General features: G+C 42.6%; 1 protein-coding gene across 1 annotated transcript in view; it reads left to right on the plus strand.

Moving 5' to 3' along the window:
• The window catches only part of RPGRIP1L (RPGRIP1 like), a 171,246-nt gene that overhangs the window by 110,479 nt on the left and 40,374 nt on the right, over positions 1-20,393 (plus strand). Inside the window, exons 20-22 of the mRNA XM_075940279.2 lie at positions 7,327-7,407; positions 10,222-10,381; positions 11,419-11,516. Of these exons, the coding sequence (XP_075796394.2) occupies positions 7,327-7,407; positions 10,222-10,381; positions 11,419-11,516 (339 nt within the window). The remainder of the gene's footprint in view (positions 1-7,326; positions 7,408-10,221; positions 10,382-11,418; positions 11,517-20,393) is intronic.

A 20,393-nucleotide genomic window follows, 5' to 3' on the forward strand; every position in this document is an offset into this window, starting at 1 on the left:
CTACCTCTCCCCCTAGCTTAGTGTTATCTGTGAACTTGCTGAGGATGCAATCCATCCCCTCATCCAGGTTATTAATAAAGAAGTTGAACAAAACTGGTCCCAAAACAGATCCTTAGGGCACTCTGCTAGAAACTGACTGCCAACCTGACATCGAGCTGTTGATCACTATCCATTGGGCCTGACAGTCTAGCCAGCTTTCTATTCCATTTTACAGTCCATTTATCCAATCTATATTCCTTTTACTTGCTGACAAGAATATTGTGGGAGACCATATCAAAAGCTTTGCTAAAGTCAAGGTATATCACATCCACCGACTTTCCCATATCCACAGAGCCAGCTACCTAATCATAGAAGCTAATCAGATTGGTCATGTACAACTTGCCCTTGGTGAATACTTGTTGACTATTCCTGATCACTTTCCCCTCTTCCAAGTGCTTCAAAATGGATTCCTTGAGGATCTCCTCCATGATTTTTCCGGGGACTGAGGTAACGCTGACTGGTCTGTCGTTCCCTGGATTGTCCTCCTTTCCTTTTTTAAAGATGGGCACTACATTTTCCTTTTTCCAATCATCTAGGATCTCTCCCGATCTCCACAAGTTTTAAAAAATAATGACCAAAGGCTCTGCAATGATATTTGCTAACTCCCTCAGTACTTTCGGATGCATTAAATCCGGGCCCATGGATTTGTATATGTTTAGCTTTTCTAAATAGTTTCTAACTTTTTCTTTCCCCATCAAAGGCTGTCCACCTCCTTTCCATACTGCGTTGCCTAGTGCATTTGTCTGAGAGCTGACCTTGTCCGTGAATACAGAGGCAAAGAAAGCATTGAGTACTTCAGCTTTTCCCACGTCATCTGTCACTAAGGTTACCTCCCTCATCCAATAAGGGCCCCACACTCTCTCTGATTACCCTCTTATTGCTAACATGTTTGTAGAAACCTTTCTTGTTATCCTTCATGTCCCTTGCTAGCTGCAATTCCAGTTACGCTTTCGCCTTCCTGATAAGTTCCCTGCATTCTCGAGCAATATATTTATACTCCTCCCTAGTCATCCGTCCAAGTTTCCACTTCTTGTAAGCTTCCTTTTTGTTTTTAAGCTCATCAAGGATGTTCCCGGTAAGCCAATCTGGTCACCTACCATATTTGCTTCTCTTGCTGCACATCGGGATGGTTTCTTCCTGTGCCTTTAATAAAGCTTCTTTAAAATACTGCCAGCTCTCCTGGACTCCTTTCCCCCTTCATGTAAGCATCCCAGCATATGACAACTATATTTTACATCCACTGCCAAAGGGGTACGAGATTCCAGTCGCTATGCACAGAGGCGGTCAGGCTTTGGAATTGGTGCCTCTACAACCATATTACCATTTTGGCAGAATGCCTGCCTGAAGACAAGAACATTATGGCAGATACCCTCAGCTGCAACTTCCTCACAGAACATAAGTGGGAACTAAATGATCAGATCACCCACAAACTGATCCACCAATGGAGGTGGACACAATAGATCTCTTTGCCACCAGGCAGAACTCCAAATGCCCCCAGTACTGCTCCTGAGCACGCATATGGTATGGCTCCATGGGCGATGCCATGCTTCTCACTGGAGGGGGTACCCATTATATGCCTTCCCACCCATTCCTCTCATTCCCAGAGTTCTTCAAAAGATACAGACAAATGGGGCTCTAATGATCTTGATAGCCCCAACAGATAATAGTTCACATGTCTTTATCACCTGTCTCTACATTACGCTATTCCACCCTCTTTTGAACCGCCCAGATCTGCTCTCCCAGAACCAGGGGTCAATACTTCATCCCCAAACACAAATGCTGCACCTGACAGTATGGTACCTATCTGGTTCTCAGAAGTGGAACAGTGCTCCCAACAAGTGAAAAATGTTCTGCTGCATAGCAGGAGACAAATGACATGCAAGACTTACCTATACAAGTGGCACCAGTTTATGCAGTACTGTGCACACAGGGCACTCGAACTATCCAGGGCACCACTCCACCAAGTACTGGAGTACATCAGGCACCTGAAACAACAAAATTTGTCAATTTCATCGCTCTGGGTGCATATAACCACCATTACAGCCTTCCACCCTTCTATTGATGGGTTCTCCATATTTGCCCACCCCATCTCAAAAAGAAGGAAGGGCCTGCAGAACCTTCACCCGCCTCAAAAACCCATTCGCCCCCACATGGGACATAGAATTGGTCCTACACTCACTCAGAAGACCACCCTTTGAACCAATGGCAACCTCCCCACTTACCTTTCTTACCATGAAAACATTGTTCCTTCTGGCAATCAGTTCTGCAAAGTGGGTCAGTGAACTCACAGTTTCACCTCCATACACGACCTTTCACAAGCACAAGTTCATCCTGTGGCCACACCCATCCGTCTTACTGAAAGTTAACTCAGAATTCCATATCAACGAACAGATAATCCTTCCCACTTTCTACCCAAACCCACATCATTCCAGGGAAGAAGCCATATTATACACCTTGGACATCAGAAGGGCAATTGCCTTCTACCTCGATAGGGCTCAATCCTTTCGATTATCCCAGAGATTGATGGTTTCCCTTGCCAAAAGGTCCAAGGGAAAACCACTGTCTTCCCAGCACATATCAAAGCTCATAACATCATGCGTTACTACATGCTACTCGCTCCAGAATAAGGCATTACCAACGAATCCAAAGGTCCATTCTACCAGAGCTATGGCGACATCAGTTGCTTTCCTAAAGGAAGTCTCACTCCAGGAAATATACAGAGCAGCAACACGGTCATCTAATCATACCTTCATAAAGCATTACGCTATTCCACCATGCTCCACAACAGATACCGCAGTGGCCAACACGGTTCTCTCCACAATCTGTAGCAATTGATCGAAGCCCACTGTCCATCTCAATGTGTCACCAACTGTGGAGCCCCCATGGGAACATCACTCGAAGAAAGAGAAGTTACTCACTTTGTGCAGTAACAATTGTTCTTCAAGATGTGTGTCCCTGTGGGTGCTCCACTACCCGCTCTCCTCTCCACTTCAGGAAATAATAGCAGCCATGAGGGCATTAAAGAAGAAACAGAGGAGAAGCAGGCTACACATGCTACTTCAAAGGCGGGAGCACTGCTCGTGCATGCGCAGCCCACCCGATCACTAATCTCAAAGTCTCTGATCTGTGGTGCCAGGACACCAATTGTGGAGCACTCATGGGGACACGCATCTCGAAGAACAATCATACACAAAGTGAATAACTTCTCTTTTTCTTCATTGTTCTTTCACTTCAAAATGCCTGGCTCTCCAGGGTTTAAACACTATAACTCTTGTCGCGAAGTCATGCTAGTATCTGATGGCTGCATTCCTGCATAAAGTGCCTAGGAGAGGCACATATGGTGCAGAAGTGTTCATACTGCTTGAACTCTTGGCCTATGCGAGACAGGACTGCGACAACAGACTGAAAATTTTCTTGTATGGGAAGTCGTTACAACCTTTGCATGATGATTCTCCCTTTAGTAACAAGGACTGGGCTGTGGCAAGACCAGATGGTATGGACAAAAGTCGTCCCTTTACCTCTTCTGAAAAGGCAAAAGCAAAAGCCCGGGTCTCTCCAGCTAAATTGCTACCCCCCACACTGAGCTCATGCATGGTGAGCATAGGTGACAAGCCCGGCTCGTCAGGCATGGTACTGCCTAAACAATCAGGGTCGCACAAGAGGGCCCACTCTGAGCCCAGGCATAAGTTGGTGGCACATCGTCTACTGCGCCGACCAAACATCATACATCGGCACCAAAGACAGTACCTGTGAGGGCACTGGATATGGCACCTAAAAGATGCTGCACCTCCTAGGTCACTAACGCTGACCCCATCCTTGGCACTGTCAGCACCTGCCTCCATGCAGACCACCACAGCACCACCGAAAGAACATCTCAGACATTCTGCGGCACCAATAACCCACAATTCTTCAGCCCCAGGTTCGCCAGCATCTTCAGTGCGCTCAGTCCATTCGCCTTGCTCACCAGCCCCGTCTCTCTCTTAGCAAGGCTGACACAAGACAACACAGCCACTTCTCCGCACAACATTCCAGTCCTACCTAAAGGCATCCTCCATGGGAGTCCTACTCGACAAGAGCACCACATGGTCCACCACCAACTCACTGGTATGATCATCATTGGCCATACCTGCCGCTGTACCCAGGCCAATGGCATCCCTCAGACACCTGATCCTCTCATAGGAGCCATCACTCCGCTCCCTTCACACTGGCCAAAAGACCACCTCATTCCCTGCAGCCTACATCTCAGGACATGGCACCAAATTCCCCCGTGCATCTTCAGTCCAGAAATGAGGACTCTCTTTCCTAGGAGGATGATAGATCTCCACTCCACAACTAGTCTTCATCCCCAGACAAAGCTATAATTCCCACCACCACATCTCCAACGGATGACATCAAGCAGTTCCAGTAACTGTTTAAGAGGGTGGTTTCAGCACAAGAACTGAATCTGCAAGAGGTCCAAGAAAAACAATACAGGCTTCTACGCACTCTTCAACCTGCCACCTCAGCCAGGATGGCACCTCTTATGGACCCTGCTGATGATATCTGTCAGACACCAGCATGTATCACGTGTACCACTAAGAGGACTGACAGGAAATGCTTTGTCCCATCCAAGGGGATGGACTTTTTATTTTCCCATCCATTGTCTGACTCCCTGGTCGTGGACTCAGTCCAGCACAAGACAAAACATCTCAATATGAGGGCAACTCCCCAGGATAAAGACCATAAACGATTAGACATCCTGGGTGGAAAAGTCTCTTCATTGGCGACTTTACAATGAGGGTTGTAAACTATTCAGCAATGCTTACTGATTACAATTATAGCAACTACTCAAAACTCCAGGATCTCTCTCAGTTCCTACCTGAACAGAAAAGACCCTATTTGCACAGTATTACTCAGGAGGGCCATAGCCCTACAATCGGCAATGGACACTGCGGTCCATATTACCACAACGGCCATTGTGATGCGCAGAGCCTCGTGGCTCCAAGCATTGGGAATCTCGAGGGAGCTGCAGCAGAAAGTTCACACAGATGCCAACGCGCCGCGCTTGCGCCTGAAGTGGGAGCCTCCACCGCCCAGATGCCCGCGTGCCTAGCTCGTGCCTGCAGTGGGAGCCTCCCCCACCCAGATGCCTGCACACCCAGCTCGCATCTGCAGGAGGCTCCCACGCCCAGATGCCCGCATGCCAAGCTCGCACCTCCCGGGGAAGTATCCCATGCCCAGCTGCCCGTGCACCGAGCGCATGCCGGGGCGGCCCTCCCCGCCCAGGACTTTCCCAGGTCCTTGTCTGCCCTCCCCCCTGCCCAGCTCATGCCTGCCAAGGGTGAGTTTAAAACTTTTTTTAAAAACCTCCTATAGATAATGTGCACCCTATCTTTGATGCTAAACAAAACTGGGAAAAAAGTGCACATTATACTCCAGATTTTACTGTATCTCTTGGGACTAAGGGAAGCAGGACTCTCTTTTAACACAATAAAAGTACATGCTGCGACAGTTGCAGCCTTCCACAAAACCACTGATGGCACTTCTATTTTCGCATATCCCATCACCAAGTGTTTCTTTATAGGCCTTCAAACACTTTCCCATCAATACATTCACCAACTCCTATATGGGATCTGAATCATGTCTTGAACCTAACCAAACCACCGTTCAAACCACCAGCCACCTGTTCTTGATTACATCTCTCCATGAAGGTGGCTTCTCTAATAGCCGTCACCTCCGGTAGGAGGCAAAATGGCAGCACTAATGTCTGACCTGCCGTATACAGTGTTCACTAAGGACAAAGTAACCCTCCGACCGCACCCCAGATTCCATCTCAAAGTCCCAATGCCTTTCCATATCAGTGAACTGATACACTTACCTGCATTATGTCCCAAACTGCACACCAATCCAATACAAGCAGTGCTGCACACCTTAGACTGAGCACTCGCCTTTTATCTCAACCAAACGAGATCCTGGAGAAAGTCAACAAGACTCCTCTTATCACTTTCAGGCTATGTCTACGCTGCCGAAAAAAAGTCAGAAAAAGATACGCAAATTGCAAACTGCAATTTGCGTATCTTTTTCCACTTTTTTTTCCTAAAGAGGCTTTTCCGAAATTTGGTCTGTCTACATGGGGCCAAATTTTGGAAAAAACTCTTATTTCAGAAATCCCTTATTTCTCTCACTGAGAAGAATACAGGGATGCTGAGAAAACACGTCCACTTTTTCAGAAACTGTTCCAAAAAAGCGGACGCGATCCTTGGACATGGCAGAGCTTTTTCGGGATACCTCTAGTGTCCCAGAAAAAGCTCTGCAGTCTAGACATAGCTTCAGAGTGCTGGAAGGATCAAGCCATCTCCTTTCAAAGAATTTCCAAATGAATCTCTTCTTTTATAAGTACTTGTTACACAATCCACAACAAGCAGCCACCAAGTATATAGGAGCTCACTCCACCAGAGCAGTAACTTGCACCAGAGCCTGCCTGTACAAGATCCCACTAGAGGACATTTGCAAAGCAGCAACTTGGTCTTTTGACCACACTTTCACAAAACATTACACTCTTACCTCCACTATCGCTCCTGCAACCTCAGTCGGACAAGTGGTGCTGTCCATAATTTCAGGGGCAGGGCCAAACACACCTCCACAATACGAACACTGCTCTGTAGTCACCCAGAGTGGAGCATCCAAGGGGACATCACTCAAAGAAGAAAAAAGATTTATTCACCCTGTGTAGTAATGGGGGTTCTTCAAGATGTGTCCCTCTGTAGGTGTTCCACTACCCTCCCTCCTTCGCCTACTTTGGAGCCTCTTTGGGGCTAGTACCAAAGCAGAGAAGGAATGCAGCCGCAGTGGACACCAACAGCACGAGAAGACACTACTCGCATGTGCAGCATAGCAGGGCACTGATAGAAAAATCTCCAGTCACCAGCATGAGACTGCACCGGCACCCAGAGTGGAGCACCCATGGGGACATGCATCTCGAAGAACCTCTGTTACTACACAAGGTAATTCTCTTTTTTTAAAAAAAATCAACTTTTTATACGAATTATAGCTCAGACTTTGCTGCATTATACTAGTTTAAGAGAATCAGAAATGAAAATGGGTTAGAAATAAACATACACCTTAGTAGTCTATTTGGTTACAGTGCTCTCTGGTTCTTAACTATGCATGTCACCATTTTGACAATGCAAATAATTCCACCTGCAAAAAGGAGGCTTATATGAAAGCTGGTCCGCAGGTCTGCTTTTTTATGTGTTAATTTTGTAATAGCAGATAAATATGTCTCCTTATTTTATGCCAATAACTTAGAATCCTGTTACTGATGAAGACAATGAAGAAATAGCACAGAAAATTAAATCTGATACAACTACTGTTTCAAATGCTCCAGAGGTATGAGGTGGTTCAAATTTTGTCATATACCAGTTTGCGATTTAATTCTGTTATATGTTGATAGCTGTAGCAAAAAATTCAATATCAGATTTGTTTAGTCATGCACTAAGAGTGAAACTGTAATACAGTGATATCCTAATTGTGTGATCATTAGAATTTTAATTGGTTCTCTTGATGAATAACTGTAGTGGAGATATTGACTAAGTGATCATGAATGAAGTTAGTGTCAGCATTACAATCCAAGTCCTATTTGTTCATCAACTGCTAAGTAACTAGGAAATCCAAGATAAATCAAGTAATTTTTTCTCTTAGATTCTTATCAGGCAAGTCAAATGAACGTTTTAGTAAATGGTTTTATACAGGCATATAAGACATGACATGTTATATATTAAAGAATCAAAAGTACAGTTCCAAGAAAGAGTTCATGGAAGAAACATGCGGAGTGCTCTCATTATAAGCTGCTGTCTGATTTACCGTGCTGCTTTTCTTGGTATGAGCGGCGAGGAGTCCTGTGGCACCTTATAGACTAACTGAAGTGTAGGAGCATAAGCTTTCGTGGGCAAAGCTTATGAAGTGTAGGAGCATAAGCTTTTGTGGGCAAAGCTTTCGTCTGACGAAGTGGGTCTTTGCCCACAAAAGCTTATGCTCCTACACTTCAGTTAGTCTATAAGGTGCCACAGGACTCCTCGCCGCTTTTGCAGATTCAGACTAACACGGCTACCCCTCTGATACTTTTCTTGGTATGTAACCCTCCAACTGTATTTGCAGAGGAAATAGAAAGAAAAAAAACGAATACATTTTAACAGTAAGCATGGATCAGTATTTGGATGGAGGAAATTTCATTAAATGCATTGGAATGTATGTGATTCAGTGACTAACATTATTTCTTCTAAATCAATACTAAACTAGTAATGTTCCTACATAATTCCTTATGCTTTTAACAGTTGAATTAAATGTAGCTCTTCCCTACCTTTAAAGAATATCACCATATAACAGCACAAAAAATTGCACCGACTATGTAATATATATTGATTATGTAAAATACCAAGGATAAAAAAGTATTAAATATATAATTTTTAATCTATCCTTTCTTTTATATGTCTTGAAATAATGGGTGACAATTTCTGACTTTCATATTCTTCTGTTTAAAGCTTATTTTTAAGAGTAAATAAGCTAATTACCCCAATTCATCTCAGGTAAGCACATATAAAGGGAAGATTCAAGGGGTAGCCGAGTTAGTCTGTACAGGATAAACTTAAAAAACAACAAATGGTCTGGTAGCACTTTGTAGACTAACAAAACATGTAGATAGTATCATGAGCTTTCGTGGGCACCACCCACATCTTCAGATGACTGGCAGTGCCCTCGAAAGCTCATAATACCATCTACATGTTTTGTTAACCTATAACGTACTACCAGACCATTTGCTGTTTTTTAAGTTTACATTTAAAGGAGTTTGGTTCCCCTGGCTACACTTTTTCTGTTTGTTCCTCCTTCTCCCTTCAAGGCTAAGCAGTCAAAATAGAGTGCAACTACAAGGAGTTCCATCTTTTAAGAGATTGTCTCATGAGCTACAAAAAGGGAGCACTGCCATGGTTTTTCATAAAGAATGCTCCACTGGCCAGGGATTGTCTGGAGCACAATGCCCTAGCTCTCTCATCTCCTGTGTCTCCTAACACCAGCTTCATACCAGCAGAGAATTGTTCAGTGGTGGAAGAGTTTGTAAGGGCTTCTTAAAGTTCCTTTGTATTGCTGCAGTGGTTTAGAGTGGAGGTACTCACCCAGCCTAACATACAATGGTTAAGGGAAGCCCTGGAGTCCCTTGCCTCCAGGGTTTGTAGGAAGAGAGATGAAGTTCAAATATCTGGGTAGAGAAATTGGACCCAGAAAGAGAATGATCTGGTACCAAGCTTTCCATTACTGGGTTCCCTATGAAGCAGATACTTACTCTAGCAGAATTGGTAGGTGTAATATCCCTGATTTAGTATATACTGAAAAATTATCTATGATTTCAGTGGATTTGGAAGAGGGGGGAAGAGAACTATAAAGGGGTATGTCTACACTAGACCCCTAGTTCGAACTAGGGAGGCTAACGTAGGCATTTGAACTTGCAAATGAAGCCCGGGATTTAAATATCTCGGGCTTTATTTGCATGTTCCCGTCCGGTCGCCATTTTTAAATGCCACTAGTCCAAACTAATTGCCCGCGACTACGCACGGCAGTTAAACTCCTCCTCATTTCAGGAGGAGTAACAGGTAATTCGAACTAAGGACTTAGTTCAAATTACCGTTTAACTGCTAGTTCGAACTAGGGGGCTAATGTAGACATACCCTAGTAGATGATAAGATAATGGTTTCTCTTACCCTAGATATTTGAGGCATTAAATATATAATTTTAAACTGGCTAACCTTCATGAATATGCTATTTAATTGCTAATCAAGATTCTAAAAATAAAATCTGAACAGTAATTTTTCTAAAAATAAATAGCTTAAAACACAAGTTAAATGTTTTGAAACCATCTGAAGTTACATTTATGTTGATAGATGTCAAGAGATTTTATGAAATTAGGTCTTTAGAAAACGTAAATTATAGATTTGTCCTTTTTACTCTATTTGTTATTGCAGTTAATAATTAATGAGCTTTTCATTGCTCTCTATCTTTTTTTAAGCTATATCATTACTAACAGGTCATATACATGTCATAAGTCTTCAAGTTTTAAGTCTTAGTAGCTTTTTTCTATTCAAGTAGATGTTTATAAATACTACAGAATATCTATAAATTTACCTACTTTTATATTTGCTTTTCTTATTTTAGATTATACAGGAAAGAGTGGTAGGTGATAAAGTAAAGGAAACTCCTAGAGAAATTCAGCAAGAAGATGACCTCTCTCAGCTATCTGAGGGTCAGTTGGCTGACCAGAGTTTGGCTACTTCTGGAGATGAAACAGAAATAACTGAGGAATTAGAAACAGAAGGTAACTTTCATTTTTATAAATTAAAAATGAATCTATTACATTAATGAAGCTACCTCTCTTTCCATATTAAACATTTGTTGCTAACAGTGTGAGCTGCCTGATTATAAGAATGTTCATGACAGAAATTGTGTTCTGGGGTTCTTCATAGCTGTACCTGGGTGAGTTTGTTGGTGGTGTTTATAGCCCAATTAGATGTTGTATAGTAATTGAATGCAAAAATCTGGTATCTGGCCTAGTTTCATAAAATATTAAAAGGAAACCTGGTTTGTTTTCAGTGTCTTTATATTCTCCTTTCAGAAGGGTGATGTTCTAAAGAATATTTTTAAAAGTATTCTCCCTTTGTGTACAGATAACAGCCAACAGTAATATCAGAAGCTTCAGGGGGGTAGCTGAGTTTAGTCTGTAACAGGAAAAACTTAAAAAACAACAAATAGTCTGGTAACACTTTAAAGACTAAAAGTACTACCAGTAATATCAGAGATTGTCTCCAACAATGAGAGGGCAGTGCATCTTATCAAATCCCTAACTTCAAATGTTTAAGAGGCAGATTACCACCCCCACTCCCTGCCGCATTCCTGTCCCATGGCCAGACCTCCCTATTCCTGGGTTCTGTGGTCCAGGAACATCTCTGGTCTTGCTGGACCATGGATGTTGCCAGACTAGAAATTCCTGGTTAAGGGAGGCACAACCTGTATACTGTTTTTGTTTAACTGTGCAATTAATCACAATGTTTAATCATTTGAAAGCCTTAATTCCTATATTCAATGTTTGCTTACACTATTGTTTATTACAAGATATTTGATTGTATTTCAGTTTCCACCAACATAACCATTAGTGTTTTTAGCAAATCAGAATAAAAAACAAATGACTTTCCAGACTATTTGATGGTCATTGATTTACCTGTGTTATGATCTGCAAAGAAGAAAAGATTTGCCTGGCTATATTTATCAGAAAACCTAATATTATGCTCCCAGGTTCTCAACGAATCTCAAATGGACTACAAATACAGAAGGTTTAAACTTTTTTTTCCCTAACAGATCAAGATAATAGACAAGCATTTGATGCCACAGAATCCATAATAACTGACAGTGATGACTGTATTGTTCCTAGCCCCGTGTCCAAGAATGTTAAAGAGGTCAGTCAGCATATTTATGGCAATTCAATTCTTCTGTTTGGGAAATTATGTGAAGCTAAGAAAAACATATTTTGAATATATCTTACTCTGATATCAGCAGTGAAATATTTCTCCCCTCCCCTCCCCCCTCCTTCCTTTATTTATTCTTGGATCTGGACGTCAATCACTCCGATAATCTGAAGAAGTGGGTTGTGCCCACAAAAACTCATGATACCATCTACATCAAGAATAAGAATCAGTTTATTATTTATATTTAAATGGACTTTTACCTTGAGTTTTAAAAGCAGAATGTTCATTTTGGCAAGTTAAAATATTGGCATCATTAACTAAGCAACATTGTATTCCAGCACTTTTTGAAAGTTTGTAATGAATGTGAGAATTTCACTCTAAATTTTTTTAAAAACTTGAAGACTGTCTTCAGTTTAAAAAAGTGGGTTAGGGAGGTAAAAAACATCCAAAACAATGACTCAGGTGAGTTAGTCTAAATATTGGATCCATTCTTGTGAACATTCTTTTTAATTTTTTATTTTGCACCATACAATTGCAATCCTTTTCCTGTTAGGATTTCTACTGTCTTCACTATAGGGATTGTTTTGCTTGTTTTATTTCCTCTGTACATCTAATCAATCAGATGCTCAAAAGCTTGTAGTTACTCTTTATTATCAGCTCTTTGGTTCTTCCTTCTTTGCAAAATACTGGGTTTTTTGTTTTGTTGGTTTGGGGGGAGGGTTGTAGTTTAATTCAAGGACAAGAAAAAACTGTGCTTTTCTGAATTTTCAGATAAACTGAAATCAAATACATTTAGCATGATTTACCTATAGGGTAATTTTTAATGCATTTCAACCACTGACATATTTTCTCCTACATTTGACCTTTAAGTCTGAAAGGAAAAAAAATCTATTTTAAGTTACAATTCATCAAGATACTTATGCATGAGAATTTTACTATTGATTTCAGTAGCATTATTTTCATACTGAAAGTTAAGTACCTTGTTCAACTGAGACCATAGTTTACTTTCTAGGGAGTGATTTAAACATTGGAGTGTTCTGTCCTTGTATATGAGAAATGTAGCTCCAAATTCTGTACCCACAGAAGGACCAGATAAAGTTTAAAGGATGCAGTTTTTGGCAGGAGAAAAGGAGAGGCAATTCTACACTTCATTGTACTGAGAATGTATCTGCAGCTCCCTAGGGAAAGGAATATTGGTATACTGAGGATTTGCCAGTTTAAGTGCATTATCGAAGTACTAATATATTAATAGTGTAAGCAATGGGTCCATAGCAGGATTCAACCTAGCTTGCAGTAATGCCTCTTTCTCTGTTACCAATAAAGTCTTGCTTCTATAGGTCTTTTACTTCCAGTTTTTGTGTGTGGTCATTATTCCTATGTCAGTCTTTCTACCTAGGGGAATCCCATTTCAGTCAGATGGAGTTCTGCAGGAATGCGGGAACAGGCTTTGATAATGCTTGGAATCAGATTTCAGTTAATCTGAATTTTAAGGGATAGCAATTCAAGAAGTTACTAGATGAGATCATTCTGAAAATTGCTGTCTACTTTTAGTAATTAATAAAGAAATGTAATTAATTTGTATGTGAGAATAAATCTAGCACAGACCTGGGCAAAATATGGCCCACAGGCCAAATCCAGCCCTCCAAGCCACTGGATCCAGCCCGCAGAGGCAGTGGGGAGACCCAGGCAAGCACCCCAGTTTGCCCCACAACCCCATCCACTGAGCAGAAACATGACTGCAGGGCTCCGTTTCTGTTTTAAAACAGGAGGGGAAGAAGGAAGTTTTAGGAGCCTCCCCACCTCTAGCATATTCCCATTGGCCAGTTTCTGGCAGACCCCAGCTAATGCGAGATGCTTGTTGGAGTAATAGGCAGCAAAGAAGAACCATGCCCCCTCTCCTCAACTCAGTTATTCATAAAGCACATGGCCCGACAGACTGGCTGGCTAGGAAACATTTTAAGCTCTGCAGGCAGGCAGGCTAGCTTGACAGTTGGCAAGTAAGTCTCTTGGCCACAGCCTGCTTCTAGAACCCCAGCCCTTTCCTGCCCCCCCCCCCCCCACACACACTAAACATACCCAAAACCCGCTGTCCCCCTCGTACGCCCATACCTCCTCCCAGATCTGTCACCCCAGTCCCCTGCCCCAGATCACAATCCCCTCCTGCCCTAGGTCACATCCCAAACCTCTGCACTCCAGTCCCCTGTGCTAGGTCACAACCAACTCCTTTGCCCAAACTCCCTCCCAAACTCCATTCTCCCTCCTGTACCCCAATCCCTTACCCCAAGCTCCCTTCTACACCCAATCTCCATTCCAGACCCCGCATCTCCTTCCTTAATATTATGGAAGAGTGCAGCCCTCGACCACTTTCTAAAACCTTGGAGTGGTCCCCTGTCAAAAATTATTGCCCACCCCGGTCTAGCAACTGAAGATGTTCGTAGGAATAGTATAAATTTGTAAAGTTCTGTGCTTCAACAATCATGCCATTACCAAACTACAAGAAAGCTTATAAACAGCTTTCCTTTAATGTTTCAAGCAATGTAGAGGCCATTTTCAGTGTAAGTTCCATGTCAAATTATAACCATAGTCCTATGCACCTTAAAGACTAACAAATTTATGTGGGCATAAGCTTGCGTGGGCTGGAGTCAAGCACTCAAACTAGAAAAAGCCAGAATGAAGGTTGCCTTAATTCAGGCCCCTTGTGCATGCATTATATTGTAATCTTTAATTATATGATGACATAGAAAGACCTCTAACTCCTTCAGTGAATAGTGTGGACCTGCTCTGGGGATGAATCAGAATTGTGTATATAGTACAAGAGGTTGTTTTCTGTAAGGGTATGTCTACACTACAGCGCTATTTTGAATTAATTCAAAATAGTTAATTCGAATTAAGCTAATTCAAAATAACGCATGTATACACAAAAACTATTTCGAAATAATGTTTTGCTATTTCGAAATAGCACATCCACACTGAGTGGACCCTGAACCAAAGTTAAGGATGGCTGGAACCAGTGCTGGTAGGGCATCATGTTAGGACTTAGTGTGTGGGGCTGCTGTCTGAGGCTAACTGAGCTCCGTGCTTATAGGAACCCTACCCCCACCCTGGACAGACAGTTCTCAGAGTTCCCCGCTTGCTTGTCTACCTCAATGAGGGACAGCAAAGCCGTCCTGTCTTGGAGTGCCCTGAGTGTCCGAACTTGGGACACCACAGCACTCAGCCACATGGAGCCAGAGCTGCCCCTGGGCACGCTGGTGCATCTCGTGGGGTCGTTGCCATCAACCCGGCTGCACTTGCTGCAAGCTGCCATCTGGGGGGTTCATCAGGGGGCTGTCAGGATCCAGGAGGCCCTGAGGGAGATAATCCACCCCGAGGAGCTTCCCCGGTCCTCCCCACCGGGGGCTCGTGCCCCATTCCTTCCTCACACCTTCCACTTACCCCTCCCTAACTCCCCTTCCTGATGTCAAATAAAAGACACGTATGTTCAAAAATAGAAACTGGGTTTATTGAACAAAACTAGGGGGAGGGGGATGAACCTCTGGTGAGATTGGGAAAAGGAGGTAGGAGAGGGGAAGAGAGAGGATGGGAGAGGGGAGGGAGAAACCTGTGAGGAGGGAGCTGGAAAGAGGGAAGCAAGGGGAAGAAGGGGGAGGGGAAGCTCAGGGTTGAGGATCTCACCGGACCAACTTGACTTTCATGCAAACCTGCTCCTGGGTTCGCATGTGATCTTTGGTGGCCGGGCTGACAGCTATCCTGCCTTAGACGGCCGTGTTCTTCCGTCTAGTGCGGAGATCATGGACGTTGGGGGCATCTCCCCCAAACCTGAATAAGGTCCATGATCTCCACCCTGGACCAGGAAGGCGCCTGCCTTCTCCAGCCCCTATCAGGCTCCTGGGAGCTGGCAGACTGCTCCTGGGGAGCGGTGGAGGGCTGGCTGCCAGTGGCTTGCTGGCTCATGTTTTGGGGCCACTGGGTCAGGGACCCCGGTGGCCACTGTTGGCTCCGGGCTGGCAGGCTTGGAGCTGGCACAGGCACTGTGGCCAGGATCTACCCCTTTAATGGCTCCAGGGTATTAACTTACCAGGAGAGTAAGTTTTCCTGGTTGTGCCCAGAGTGGCGACCAGGGCTCCCTGGGAAGGGCGGAGGCCCCCTATTTCAAATTAAGTGTCTACACAGCACTTAATTCAAAATAGCTATTTCGAATTTGGCGTTACTCCTCGTAGAATGAGGTTTACCAAATTCGAATTAAGGGCTCTGCTATTTCGAATTAAATTTGAAATAGCAGTTTGCATGTATAGACGCTATTAACGTTAATTCAAAATAATGGCTGTTATTTCGAATTAACTTTGCAGTGTAGACATACCCTAAGAAAGTTATGGAGTGAAAGAGGCAAGATAGAATAGGATGACAGCAGTTGGCTTTCTGGTTACTGAGAGCTGCCTCTGGACAACTGAAGACTATCCCTGCCTTTGCCACACAATTCTGTGTGATGTGATACTAGCAATTTAGTTACACCAAAATGTTCATAGTTGATTACTGAGTGTTCCTTATTTTTCTGGGTGTCTGACTTGATGTTCTGCAGTCTTGATTTACAGAATTGCTGAGTACATATAGCAGAAACTGCAGACAATGAGAAGTGACATATATTGTAAAATGTTATATAGTGCAAAGAACTCTAGAAAATCAAGTCCTAAATGCCTCAAATTGGACACTCAAAATTAGTAGATACTATTACACTTAATATTGCTGTACTTCCATTCCCCATCTATAACATCAGAATGATACGCCCTCACATAACAGAGATGGTGTAAAAATAAAGTGGTATCCATCCTGTCCTTATCAGCATCTTGTCTTACTTCCGCTGACTTTGAGATGTTGACAATACATATAGTTTTTAATCAACTGTTAACAGATAATTTTCTCTTCTTTCCTATCTTTTTTTCTATCTGCAGCACAAAGAGCCATTTTTCCAAAGAAGCCTTATCATAATCTGTTCAATTTCTGTTTTGGTGGTGCAACTGTGTCCATGCATTCACTTGCATGTATTGTTTTGTGTCTATGAATAAATAGATATATACAAAAAGGGAATTCCCTAGACTTGTACATGCAAAGGATGTTACATGGGTAGATTTTACTGTTGTTTTTATGCACAAAAAATATGTAAAAATGTCTTGAACGTAATTGCCTAGGGAGGTTGTGGAATCCCCATCTCTGGAGATATTTAAGAGTAGATTAGATAAATGTCTCTCAGGGATGGTCTAGACAGTATTTGGTGCTGCCATGGGGGCAGGGGACTGGACTCGATGACCTCTCAAGGTCACTTTCAGTCCTAGTATTCTATGATTCTACACACACACAATATAGAACGAGTTTGAAAATTTACTTCAATATATTTTAAAAAACGACTAGGAGTCCTGTGGCACCTTATAGACTAACTGAAGTGTTGGAGCATAAGCTTTCGTGGGCAAAGACCCACTTCGTCAGATGCATGTAGTGGAAATTTCCAGAGGCAGGTATAAATATGCAGGCCAGGATCAGGCTGGAGATGACAAGGTGGATCCAATCAAGGAGGATGAGGCCCACTTCTAGCAGCTGATCTGGAGATGTGAATTCCAAGAGAGCAGAAGCTGCTTTTGTAGTTAGCAAGCCATTCCCAGTCTTTGTTTAATCCAGAGTTGATTGTCAAACTTGAAGATGAACTGTAGCTCAGCAGTTTCTCTTTGAAGTCTAGTCCTGAAGTTTTTTTGCTGCAGGATGGCTACTTTTAGATCTGCAATTGTGTGTCCAGGAAGATTGAAGTGTTCCCCTACAGGTTTTTGTATGTTGCCATTCCTAATATCAGATTTGTGTCCATTGATTCTTTTACGTAGGGACTGTCCAGTTTAGCCGATGTATATAGCAGTGGGGCATTGTTGGCACATGATGGTATATATTACGTTGGTAGATGTGCAGGAGAATGTACCAGTGACAGTATGGCTGATCTGGTTAGGTCCTGTGATGGTGTTGCTGGTGTATATATGTGGGCAGAGTTGGCACCGAGGTTTGTTGCAAGGATTGGTTCCTGAGTTCGAGTTATTATGGTGCGGTGTGTAGTTGCTGGTGAGAATATGCTTCAGGTTGGCGGGTTGTCTATGAGCAAGGACCGGCCCACCTCCCAAGGCCTGTGAAAGCGAGGGATCATTGTCCAGGATGGGTTGTAGATCACTAATGATGCGTTAGAGAGGTTTTAGCTGGGGACTGTAGGTGATGGCCAGTGGTGTTCTGTTGGCTACCCCTCTGATACTTCAATATATTTTGTTTCAATAAAAATGTTATAATGGTTATTAAAGGCATGGAGAATAACAATGTAAATTTAGCTGAATTGAGCAGTCTTTGTAAGGTAAAGAAGTTAGTTAATTAAAAAATGGCTATGATATTTCTGTCTGCATAATAAGTTGGACCTCCTTGGTCTGTCCCCGTGCTCCAGCAGGCTGCTGCAAGGCTCTGGCCCCTCACTGCCATGGTGCTCAACTCCAGCACTGCGCTGTTGCGGCCTTCTGCAGTGCCCCGGCTTTGCACTCCAGGGAACTACTGCAGGGTTCCAGACTTGGTCCTGTGCTCCAAGAAGGAGCCAGAGAACTCTGGTCCTGTGCTGCTGAAGGGCTCCAACCTCAACCCCAAAATCCTGGGGGCTGCCATAAGGCTCTGGGGCTGCCGCAGGGCTCTAGCCCAGTGCTGACCTGTGCTACCAGGGGACTCTGCCATAGCCCCACACTGCTGCAGGCTGCTGGAGACTGCTGCAGGACTCTTGCCTCCCATCTCGTGCTGCCCCAGCCAGGTCTGCCAACCCTATTGCCCCAGCCAGCTAGCCCTCCTGCCCTTAGGCTCCTGGACTATCTGGTACAGGAGCATCCGAGGCCCTGTTAGACAAGGGATGTTGCTGCACCAGGTAGTGTTGGTTTTTGGAGGTACAACCTGTACAGGTTCAACCTCTCTAGTTCAACACCCTCAGGACCTGATAGTTGTCGAACCATGGAAGGTCAATATTGTCTAGCAGCATTGCCAATACTTCCACTCTTTACGGGACTCGCAGAAGGCTCGTAGAGGTTAAGTAGAGCTAAATAACAGAACACTGGGAGTCAGGCTGTAAACAAACTTTGAGACCACAGGAAACTTGACCACACCCATGATAAGTGGACATCTGGCTAACTAAAACCATGCTGGGCCTTGGATGTTGCTGGACCAGAGTGTGCTGGACTAGATACATTCAACTTGTACTTCAGTAATTTTTTCTGATGTGTCTGAGAGTGTATTTGAGTGATTTCACTTGGGCTGAGTGACCTTGATTTTTTTTTAACATTTCGAAATGTGATTATCTACAATGGTCAATAATAATCTGATTTGTGTTCCAATACTATCTCTGTAAAGCATATGAAATATCTTAGAATATAACTAGCTACATTAAGCAATGTTTCATGCATGATTGACTGCACATCTATTCATCACTTTTCACGGAGGTTTAGAACTGCTACCACCTATCTGAATTAGAGATACAGAAGTTATTTTAATCGGTGGAACTTTATTCTATTTAATTACATAGTGAATGCTATAAAATTCTTTAATCTGTAACAGTGTGAACTAAACTGGAAATTACTAATCAGCATTAAGCCAAACAATGTAGCCGATGAACAAATTTACAGTAGTACTGCACTTTATGCTTAAATAATTTTGTTAAAATAATCATAAAAGATTTTCCATTTTAGAAAGATTAATTTATGGATCATTAGCATTTTCCTTATCCTATTGATCTGTTCATCAGGAAACAAAGCAAATGTGCAAGAAGGTAGATAAGATTACTGAAGAACCTAGCAGTTTGTAAGTATTACATCAGTAGATTTGAAATAAGGCTGGTATTGGTGGCCTGGAGCATATAATTCAAAATTAGGAGGAAAATGGCTTCCTTTATCTGAAAGTTTGGTTAATTCAAAGAATACAAATTTATAAAAATGAGATTGAACTAATTTTCTTTTTGTTAAAGACAGTACCTTTTATGTTTGAGATACATGTCCTGCAGTAATTCAAACACTGTAAATAAAACTTTAGATTTTTAGAGATCATGCTAGTTATGCTGTGAATCTCAACTGCATACCACACTGTTTAAGCCATTTGAGATCATGCTGTTTCTTGTTTGCATGTTGCAAATCAGACAGTTCATGGTTTTTTCTTAGATATGTTGATCATAAAAGGAATCTAACAGATTTTCCAGTACTTAGCTGTACTACTTCCTTCTTTCTCTCTTCTTCCTGTCTATGATGTATAATTAATCATAGATTACTTCATTTTGTTTCATTTCATTTACAACATTTATGAGCTTCACTTTGTCGGTATGAAATGCTTGTCCTTTTCTTTCCTTTCCAAAGTGGCGTAATTAGTGTTAGCATCTTTTTTAACAGGCTACATAAAGTTTAGTGGCTGGATTAAATCAAGTCATTAACATAATGTGCTATACAATTTGCCCCTATCTCTTTTCGTTTCCAGTACATCAAAGTGCCACAGAGTGCCAGTGTAATTGGGCCTTGCTAGCTTGTCAGGTTCAGTCAGGCTGATGGCTGCTGCTTTTACTAAAAAGCTTCCAGGCATGATAATTAATAGAGGGAAAAAAAGTCAGGGAAATGTAAAACTTTGGACAGTTCTCTATGAATATTTCATACATTTGAATAATCTGAAGTTAACATTATCAATTTGATGTATAATACGTTGATTAAAAGCCTTGTTTCAGGTCCTCAAAATATACATCAAAACTAGGAATTTGCATTTGCTTTGGCATAGTCTTAAAAAAAAAAACAATTGCCTTTTCTGTTCCATCCCTCCTCCCTTCACCTCCACCTCTGC

Source organism: Pelodiscus sinensis, chromosome 12 (genome assembly GCF_052426305.1).
Source record: "Pelodiscus sinensis isolate ZL-2025 chromosome 12, ASM5242630v1, whole genome shotgun sequence".
Taxonomy (NCBI): domain Eukaryota; kingdom Metazoa; phylum Chordata; order Testudines; family Trionychidae; genus Pelodiscus; species Pelodiscus sinensis.